The sequence below is a fragment of the Chenopodium album genome, chromosome 10 (assembly GCF_948465745.1).
Source record: "Chenopodium album chromosome 10, dcCheAlbu1.1, whole genome shotgun sequence".
Taxonomy (NCBI): Eukaryota; Viridiplantae; Streptophyta; class Magnoliopsida; order Caryophyllales; family Amaranthaceae; genus Chenopodium; species Chenopodium album.
In genome coordinates this window covers 15,067,746-15,078,537 of record NC_137843.1, presented here as the reverse complement: position 1 = coordinate 15,078,537, position 10,792 = coordinate 15,067,746, and the positions used below count along the sequence as shown (strand labels likewise).

The 10,792-nt window shown below is 35.8% G+C and overlaps 1 protein-coding gene across 1 annotated transcript; it reads right to left on the bottom strand.

Annotated features, from left to right (window-relative positions):
* Window positions 1-1,035: 1,035 nt before the first annotated feature.
* Window positions 1,036-9,597, bottom strand: LOC145563669 (SUPPRESSOR OF GAMMA RESPONSE 1-like). The gene is made up of 6 exons (XM_081624102.1): window positions 9,433-9,597; window positions 6,064-6,205; window positions 3,066-3,252; window positions 2,505-2,986; window positions 1,497-1,910; window positions 1,036-1,400 (listed from the first exon to the last, which is right to left on the bottom strand). Exons 1-6 carry the CDS (start codon window positions 9,438-9,440, stop codon window positions 1,344-1,346), a joined length of 1,290 nt encoding a protein of 429 aa, XP_081480228.1. The 5' UTR covers window positions 9,441-9,597; the 3' UTR covers window positions 1,036-1,343.
* Between the last annotated feature and the right edge of the window lie 1,195 nt (window positions 9,598-10,792).

The window sequence follows — 10,792 nt, the reverse complement described above, 5'->3', positions numbered from 1 at the left end:
CAACTGTGACACGATTTTATTTTGTTTGACACGAGTCTTAATTAAATTTCTAAAGGATGAAAAGAACACAACCTAAATAATCCCTACTAATAATTAAAATGACAAGCACTAAATGTGACAGGACCAATCATTCTGAGACAGGAAAATGCTGTGCAAATCTAATTCTGACAAAATCCGAGTTGTCTTTCCAATTGCCAAATAGAAACGGATTTCCTGTCGTTCCACAAGCAACGTGGATAGGTGACCACAACATCCTCCAAAAACAAAGCATTCATGCCATTAAAAGAGAGTTACTTTGTTACAACATCCTAAGTTCCTCAATGTTTCTGCAACTCAGAACAGTACAACTACTACTGTTCCGAGTTATGACCCACCTGCCTCACCAAGATCCGACCTCTACTTCCAATAATATCATATCACGGAAAGATAGGCTTAGCCAGCAATTTCTGAGGGGTCTGCCTCGGAAATCTGATGTAAATCGTATGTAAAAGAAAGGCTACATTTACAAACTACTAAAACCAATCATGTTATACCATATACTTCATCAGCTGCAATACAAAGAAAAAGGAAAACCTTGTACAGATATTATCACCAAACCCTTTTGAGAGATTCGTGCACACTATATGCTAGCACCCTTCATTTCTAGTACCTGTGTCGAATCCTCAACACTCTTTGACATTTAATCTTGGATAGACATCATTAAAAAAATAAATAAAAAAATAAAACAGAATAAGACAGCTGGATAACCCATGGCCATGGCTGACACTATAGTCCTTTGTCAGGTAACATTAGCACCTATGTTACTTGGACTTGGATGAAGTGTCAAATTAGACATGGGTGTCCAAGCATCGGACTCGCCCATTTTCTTGAAAAAAGTTGTGTTTTTAGTTAAAAATGAAGTGTCCAAGTGTCGGTGTCGGTGTCCGACACGTGTCGTGTCGACACGGACACGTGAGGTAAATGAAAGTGTCCGAGTAACATAGATTAGCACGCTCACATTTGAATGTTTTTGGCAAAATAGAAAATTACCATAAATTTGTGTTTAAATCATGGAAGCAATCTCAGTTCCTTACATAATATCATCACATTCACAAAAACAGGATGAAGCACACGATAAGGTGCTGTTAATCCACCCTTGTTATCAATAGGTAAGGAAGTGAATGTCAGCTAATCACAAAGATTAAAGAAAGAGGACAACTATACATTTGGTCAGCTAAAATAAGCAGCTTAATCAAAGGTTTACAAAATAAAAGCTGCATCAGATGTTACCTAGAAATTTATAAAACCATGCCCGTCATAGAGATAAATCAAAAGGTTGCTCGAACATAATGGCACCTCCATCTTTAGTCAGTCATCTTGCCTAATCCCCAAGCACTAAAGCTATCTTGTGAACCAAATTCCTATAAAGTCAAACCAAAAGATATTATAAGAGACTAATATTATCATATAAACTAATGTTAGAATCAAACAGGAAAAAGATCATGGCCCAAAATTACCAGCTGGCTTAATCTGAAATCAGGTGGTGTATCTAAATCTATGTTTGCAGGATCAAGTTCCAAATTCTGGCACTCCTCCAGATCCTTCTTTAGATCTTCAGGTCCCAAACGAGCATACTCTGAAGAAAGAACAGATCTCTTCCTTACATCATCTGCACTTTCATCTCTGTTCGGAGACTGGCTTTGAAGAAGCTCATCACAGAGAGAGAGCCCTTCCACAAGTTGCTGGGAGTTCAGCAGATACTGTGACTCGCTGTCCCACCACTTTTCTTCCCCAACCTGGTTGTCATCGTGTTCGCCAACTGGATCCTCTGAAGAGATATCAGCGCAATCTTCTTTGGTGGTATCATTAAGACTTGATGATATGGTTATTTCATGTTGTTGCATTTCATCAACAAATCCCATGTCACATTCCTGCAAAGTGATGATAATATCAAATTATCAATGCAGTCTTCTTTGAAGCATGATAATAAATACACAACAGAAAAGCAAATTTGGAGCTGAATCATGGTATGGCAAAGCTGTAAGCAGCCAACTAAGCGATCACTGTATAACTATACAAATCACATAAAACAGTTGGTGACACATCTCAGTAGCAATATATGTCTTACACTTCCAGAATATATAATATAGAATCGTGTCAATTATATTGTGCTGCTTACAGTAACTGCTCAATTTTGCACAAGACTGCTTCAAAAAAATTTTAGCTTAGAAATTGTAACTTCTTGACTCAGCATTCTCTGAGTGTTTAATATATAAAGCTGAGGGAGCTAGATCCACAGCTATACCATCACAGTACCAATGGTGTTATGAAAATATAGAAAAAATGACAATGTAAGAGCTAATAGACGTAGATACTACAAAATGTGGCAGTTTACTTGTAAATTATGATGACCTGCAATATCAGAAAAGCATCTATCGCACAAGTAAAATATTATCAGATGTACAACATTGACAAGATTGCATAAGATGGCATAGATTGCCAGAAAGGAAGATATTAAACACTACCTGGGCACTAGAATTGCCGCAAATGGCTAAGGTCTGATTTTTTGAGTGAAGTCGCATTTCATTTCGAGGAGGCTCAGGAGTAACAGGATCTACTTTTGGAACTATGTCATCTACCACATCAGAGATATACCCTACAGTCTTGTCACTTTGTTTCACCTGCTGCTGCTGTTGCTGCTGATAGAAGACTTTTGAAATCACATATGCTCCATCTTTCTCATCCTCCTCTGTACCTAGGTGATATTGATGCATGACCCAACTTGTTTTCTCTGCCTTGCCACCTTTTGCAGTGACATACAAAACCATGATTTTCTTGCATCCCTTTTGCTCCCCATTAACATTAACTGGCTTTGTCCGGCCAGTCTTATGCCAACGAACATCACCTAAATCATCACCATGAATTTTTCGACGCTTTCGTGTACCCGTACTGTAAGCCTTGATAGCTCTATGAAAGAAGTGAGTTGCATTTCCGTCTTGCTTTACACCTTCATTATCAATTATTATCTATAGTAAATTAACTTGCAGAATCCAAGAAGGTATTACAATTTATAAGTTGCAACTAACCTGGGAGATTCTTAGGATGAGTGTAACATATCCCATCCTCTTCATCAACAGTAGGGATGAACTCATCAATAAAAGGATGTGGTTTCTCGTTTCCAATGCCAGATTTTGCAATTAAATGCTGGATTATCTCCTGGTCAGTGGGATCAAATTTTACACCTCTTGGTAATCCTGGCCACTCCTGAACAACCTGAGATCAAGAAAAATGAAAAGGCATGTTCAATCTGTAAAAAGCTAATATAAAAAGTAGAATAAAGTCCAAGAACAGACTAAATTACACAAATCATCATGAGGTTACAGGCTTATCTATACACAAAATTTCAAAAGGGGGGATAACAAGTTACAAGTTAAGTCACTGACAAGCAAAATATGCAGGCAGTTTAATGAGCTATTGCAATTTAATACATTACTACTCAATAAATAAGGAACAATGAACCTTTGATCCTAGTTCAAATAGACATTGAATTTTGTGAATGTTCAACATTTTTAATTCTTAGCTTCATATAATTTGTTCAGTTCAATGTGTTTCTGTTCATGTGGGCTACTAGTAATATCTGATTTATGGAGGACAAAACAAAGTAGAATTAACAAAGCATGGTCTTTGATCATCAGTTGACAAAACTAGCATAGTGTAAACTAAAAGCTTCACTGGGATGGGAAGAGATAAAACACAGGTCATCAAACCGAGGTTGGATGGAGAATATATAACATAACAGTCTTTATACTTCAGGCTGTAGTATATTATCTAAATAGATGTGTCATGTTGGTGCTAACTGCAAAGGTTGCAGATGGCCAAAAGTTATGGAGTTATAACATCTATTCTTCATGATATTAGGCACAGATCAGACCTCGCTAAGAGGGGCTCAGAGGCAATGGCAAGAGAACAGAGTCTGAGAGGACGAGAGGTGCTGATAAACCAAGGAATGATCCTTTTCACCAATACATAAAGATTTACATTTCTTTAGAACACTTGAATCTAATCTAGGAAAGCTTCATTAAAAAAAAAAAAAAAAAAAAAAACCTATGGTTTTCTGTCATTCTCCAAAATACTAAAGAGTATAAGCACGGAACCTTCTATTGTCTAGCCCATTATAATGCTCTGATATGGCAGCAATGCTTCAGTCACCCTATACGAATAGCCACCTCCCCACCTCTTCATTTGCACAACTTATTCTCCTTCATTAATCCAATTCCCTAAATGCCCCCACCACCACTTACTAGTAACAACCACCTTCCTAGTATGATCCCCTCTCTGCCTTCAAATTGTACATAGATAGACTAGCAAAACCAAACTTATCTACCTGTTTCCCCATCAAATAAAGGAAGAGTTAATGCCAAATTATCACACTCTTCTTTAAACACAATTTTACCCCAAACTGTCACAATAATTCCTCAAACATTCTAGATTATTCTGATATACAACTAAACTAGTTTAAATGGAAGCATTAAAGGGTGTAAAGGTGTGAGTAAAAAAATAAAAATAAAAATAAAAATAAAAAAACTGAGAGAGAAATCCCAGTCACTGAGTAAAGATAGAACCCATACGATCTTTTGAAGTGAAAAGATCTGAGCAGAAATTTAGATGAATATCACGGGATTTCAAAGGTTTGCAATTATTTGAAGAAGACACATATGTACTATGATAGCAAGCAAGAGATACTGCAATGTTGAGTAAAAAAAGCCTCTTTCTCATATTTCAGTATACTCAAGCAGAAATCACATTGAGGAGACAGAATGAAAGGAGGCCTACCAAATGAGGCCCTCCAGATATTACCTCAATTTATCTGAAAATGAGATACATCATCCATTTTCTTTTCAGAATCTGTTCTTCTCACTGGAGACTGGGTGAAGGGCTAGAAAGCCAGGGGGGTGAAACAAAGAAAAACATGGGTTTCTTTCAAGATACATGTTGTAAGACTGGGTGAAGAGCGAACCAGGCAGGGAGATGAAAGAAAATATGTCTTTTTAGAGCTGTGTTGTGAGACTCAAAGCTTATGCCCTCTTCACACAACATTTTACTCATATGACGAGGACTTTATGACTGCCAAAGCACAAATGAGAGAGGGCAATGGTTGAGCCACTGTTTAGGAGTGATGGAAAGGTGGGAGGAGGGACACTTCAATATAAGTTGACACCATAACTTGTAGCAATGTTTAAGTTACAGGGGCACAAAGTACAAACCAAGTGTTACACAACCCACAAGAGTTGCCATGAAACACACTTTTGAGTGTGGCATAAATCAAAATTCACTCTGAAAACTTGCACGAACTACATGTCTTACATACTACTCCCTCCGTCCCCTTATTTTTGCCCCATAGGTGCATATTCACTTTATTAATTTTTGGTTGGGTAAAGTTGATGAGAGAGAATAATGGTGGGTCCAAAACATTGTTTGTGAGAGGAAAATAGTGGTCCCTATAGCTATGAATAGAATGGAGCAAAATAATAGGAAAACCACAAAAAGGAAAGTGGAGCAAAAATTAAGGGACTGAGGGAGTATATACTAATGAAATGAAACATAAAAGCAAACTCAATTGGGGATACAAGGGCCATATCCTACAAAGATTTTCTGCAGAACCCAAGTTCAATCTCATATGTAATTTTTTAACTTGCAATTCATACATGTAAAGCTACATACCAAAATAATAAAGGAACAAATAAAAATTCTCATTTCTTAACGAATACAAAATTTCACAAACACTTGTCAGCATGAGAATGCAACACAAAACTAAAGCATATGAAACTACAGAAAGAGGCAGAAACAAAAGATCTTTCATGCCAAGCAGATATGCAAAGCCTCATACATGTAGCTAGCCCCATAGTTTATGGTAAATGGTGGAAAAAGCTCAAACAAAAAAATTAGATATAACTGAGAATGTAGTATGCATCTTCGCCCACCAAAAGTATTACAGGATATGTATTTTAAAATAGTGATTTCATATCTAGCAGTAATGCCATGAAAGCAATTTAAAACAAAAAATGTAAAGGTAGAATGTAGTACATCCTTGTTGTCAATAGTATGCTCGCATCTGGGGCACGATCTAGTTGGGTTACTTTTCCACTTAATATTTTCTACATCACAGCTTCCAGATGCACACTTTATTTTGGTTGCAAATCTGTTGCCGTCTACCAGCCATGAACGTCTGCAATGTTCAAATAATTAGAACTTGTAAAGCCAGGATTACAACGCATGCCCACTTCATGAGGATTTTACAGTAAGGAACCTCAAGCTGATTCTTTCCACCATAACATCATCCAGGGATGGCAAAGCATCCAATATGCATACAACAATACAGCTTTTATTTGATGTTTATGAAAGACCAACATAGCCAGATAATACCATACACAATTACACCAATGTATGACACAAGGTTTCAAATCAATGAAATATTACTAGTAAAACCATAATAAGCCTTGGTGAGTCATACACAATTTTCAAACCATTCTCAGTTCATTTGGTAACCAGTTATAAACAATGGCAATGCAGTAATGGGAATTAATTTGCATTTAAATGTGAAAAGAAAATGAATGTTCATTCCCAAGATCATTCAAGATAACCCCTTAATTGTATGTCCCTTCATGAATTTCCATTTCCATCTAATACCACCTCCCAAGTGGTAATGAAAAAACATGAAGAAAGCACAAGTTTGGGGGATGAGATTGTGTTCCCATGGAGATTATAGGTTGCTTTCCATACTAAAGTACACTTAAAATTCAATCCATTATCGCAATTTATTACCGGCAACCAAACAGGCTGTCAAAATTTGCAACCTTTTGGGCTAACTAGAAGACTAATTGTTCTAAATCGGTCCTTCTACCATCCTTTGTTGTTAGACACTATAAAGTGAGCTCTGATGAAGCACACAATTTAACCATAGAAAAAAATGTACTCAACCATCAATCTACTAAATATCACAGAATAGAGAATATAATCCAGATCTACCAATTGACAATACCAGTGTACTAAATGTCACAAATAAAATTAAAAAAAAAAAAAAAAATGATTTTAGCCTGTCTCTGGAATGTGACATTCATCTGTTACAGTAAGAACGTGTTTGGATAATAACAGAATCACTAAAGCATTTTCGTTATAGGATGTTTAGTTTGAAGGGAATGGTAACATTTACCCAGCTTTCTCTCTCATTTGAGTCCATTGCAATACCAAACAATCCATAAAAGTAATGGTTATCATTATCCTTTCCCTATGATTCGATTCCATTCTATTCTGATTGCAGATTCCTTCAACCATATCAAAACACACAAAGGAATTTTAGAAGCAACAGATATAGGTTCCCCCACCCCTTGTCCTTAGCACAGTATCATAGCTAGTAAAGTTCTACCCAATCTCAGGCAGGACTAACATAGTTGCATGTGTTAATAATTACCCACATGGAAACAAGTAGACCAAAAGTCCAAAAGGAAATACAACTGTAATGATATACTACCCAGGAAATGTAATAAGATGTACTTCAGAACCAGTTATGATTTACAAAACCACAGATCATGGAAGCAGTAAAGAGATAAAATCAGATCCCAATTCAGCAAAAGCGACAATGGGTGACACATAGAAAGAAAAAGAGAGATATAAAGCATGTTACTTTATTCTATCTTACGGGGAACCTGGGGGGGGGGGTTTGTTGTTGGGTATGGGAGTAGATTAATTCAGAAGCACAAAGATCAGTAAGGATTCAAATATAGTGTTACTTTCTGCTCTAAGAGCAGTAGCTCTTGCTAAGAGACAAACATTTGGATATAGACAATCCATGCTCTTTGCATATTATTTCTAAATTCCCATTAGGCTCCCAAAGATATTATTCAAGATTAAATGGATTACTTCCTCTCCCCCCCATCCCCCCCCCCCCCCCCCAACCCAACTCACACATACATTCACTAGAAGATTTCAAACTCAATTGTGAATTTGTGATAGCTCGGTCCCATTACTGCCTAGGGTCCTTGAATAAAGCTTGGGACCCTAACACCCTTGAAGTTGAAACCTTGGTCAGTTGGTCAGAAAGGTATTAAAGGGGCCCTTCTCCTCATGATCAACTACATAACCACTGAAGTTCTAGATATGTGTTAGCAAATCCATCTAATGTCACCAAAAATCTACCATTGTTTTAATACCTATCTGAAAGCACATTGCTTTAAAAAGGCTAACCAAGCATTTGATTTCATGGTGAATCTTGGCCACAACAACCTCCCATGTTTTATCAGTTTCCTCCTGTAATGCCATGTTATAGGTATTAGTTGAGTTTGTCTGGTTTTCTTTCCATGTCAAAACAAAACATCTCCAAATGTAATTGAGGATGGGCAAAAAATTTAATGTGCTTGTTTGACTGAACATGTAGCTTCCATGTATTTTCATTTTATAGAAATTGCTAATTGTTGTTTGAATGTTTGGTTAAGAAAATATATATATATATATATATATATATACACACTTCCCATGGGAAGTTTCACTAATCTAGGGGATCTAGGTTTGTACTTCCTTCGAAAAATAAGTTCACATTAGATAAGTTTAAGAAATAAGTTCTGATAACTATTAATAAGGGCTATCCAAGTTCAATATACAATTAAAATAAGGTTAAATAATTTGGGTAAGTTAAAATAAGATCAAATAAGAAACAATCAAGTGAAGAACGAACCCTTAGTGGAAAGTAGAACTTCCTTTAAAGTGTAACTTCCCATGATTTTGGCAACCGACTAACTCCACCCTTTACCAAACTACCACTTCCAAGGAATTTAACTTCCCATGATATTTGGTGTCAACCCAACAAGTGCTATGGATACATGCATCATGATTTCTTCACAGTATCACATACAAATTCATCATCATAACCACAAATCAATGTCACCGATCAAACAAGTAACCAATATCAGAATTTTAAACAGCAAACTTCTCCTAACCCACTTCAAGTCAACCAATACAAAGATTATCATAGTATTGGCTGCTTCCTGCTTGAAATTGAGCATTAATAAAAAAAAAATTTCACAACTAAGCACCAATTGGAAATTATCTGGCAAGCTACTGGCATCATCTCGCCCCCTCCCAAACGAATAAATAATTTATTTAAAAAAAAGCCCAAATAAAAGTACTTAAATTAGAAAATTTTCAAATTTATAACATGATCAACAGCATAAAAACCCATTTAATAATCTTAATGCCTGCTTCTATTTCTATTCAATTGGACTTGGCAGATTTAAACAATGATGCATCCACCAAATAGGGCCAAAAAAATGAACAGTTAGCAAAAAATCAAGCATACAAGATAAATTACAACAATAAATGGGAATAAATAGTACTATGATTATGAGAAAATAAAAATAAAGTCTTTAAATTTAACACCCAGAAAAGAGAGAGAAAGATTACCCAGACATGATGATGAAAGAGTTGAGCGATGAAGATGATGATGAATGCGCTTCAATGTCTTTTGTACTTGAAAAGCTAATTCAAATGTGGTGGATTTCTAGCGTGATTCTACTACGGAGTAGGTTTTTCATTCACACTATTATTATTGTACTTTTTATTTGGGTTTTTAATGGCTAATTATTGTTTCCATAATACTGTACTCATCAATGTCATTTCCGTGTGTTTTGAATTTTGAAAACGTGCCTTTATATGTTGGACTTGAGCAGTGGACATGTGATAAGATTATAAGACTGATAACTAGTGCCTAGTGGTACGGAGTTGAATAGAGTCAGATTGGAGATGGAGATTTCTTTATCTTATCTTTTATTTTTAGAGAGATTTTTCAATATAATCGAGTTAAGTTGACCCATGATGGGTTTTGGTCCTATAAAGCGACTTTTTGGCTTCTCCTTACATATATACGTAGCTTTATATGCACCTGATGTGTGCATTAAACAATGAGAGAGATCATAAATATAGTTGGATCAAAAGAGTAATGTGACAAAGAGGTTTGCAAAAACTAAAATAAAGTAAAAATGAGCCGGTTTTTTTAAAACATCTCAAAACAAGAAGTGAGTTGAACTTTTAGGAATTAATAGGGCAGTTAACGCGCACATCACGTGTGCTATAGCTAGCCATGTGCGAAGAGCACATTCGATTTGACCTTATGTCACCTATATAGTTGTTGCCAACATTAATAAGGGAAAATATGTTAGAAAAAAAATTAGGTGTTTAGCATATTATTTTTAAGAATTTAAAAAAATAAAAATAAAAATAAAAAAAAGAGGCAACCAACATTAATGAGGGTAAATAAGTAAATAAACATTATACATGATATAAATTGTCCAAACAATATTCATTATAGAAGAGTGTATTCCTGTTTCTACTCTTATGTCAATAGGTCTCAAGTTATCAACTGAAGATGGTGAGCCACACATACAGACGATCGGTTGGGAGACTGTTATACTTGGGAATTACAAGACATGATCTCTCTTATGCAGTACAACATTTGAGCCAATTGATGCATGCTCCAAGAATTCCACATCTTAGGGTTGCTTTACATGTGATAAAGTACCTATGAACTCAGGTTTATGGTACTTTGCAGACTCAGACTTGACAGTACAAGCTTACAGTGATGCAGATTTAGCAAGACACTAAGTGCGTATTTTGTTTTTATTGGATCTAATTTAGTATCTTGGAAGACAAAGAAGTAACGTTCTGTAAGCAAACCATGAGCAGAAGCAGAGTATAGAAGCATGTCTATGATAGCAAGTGAATTGGTATATATATGGATTCATGGGTTACTTGAAGATTTGAAAGT

Coding starts and splice junctions, on each gene's coding strand:
- LOC145563669 (XM_081624102.1), bottom strand. Junction 3,253..6,063: donor ATACTATTGACAACAAGGAT/GTACTACATTCT, acceptor TCTTGATCTCAG/GTTGTTCAGGAGTGGCCAGG. Junction 1,911..2,504: donor GCGGCAATTCTAGTGCCCAG/GTAGTGTTTAAT, acceptor ATCACTTTGCAG/GAATGTGACATGGGATTTGT.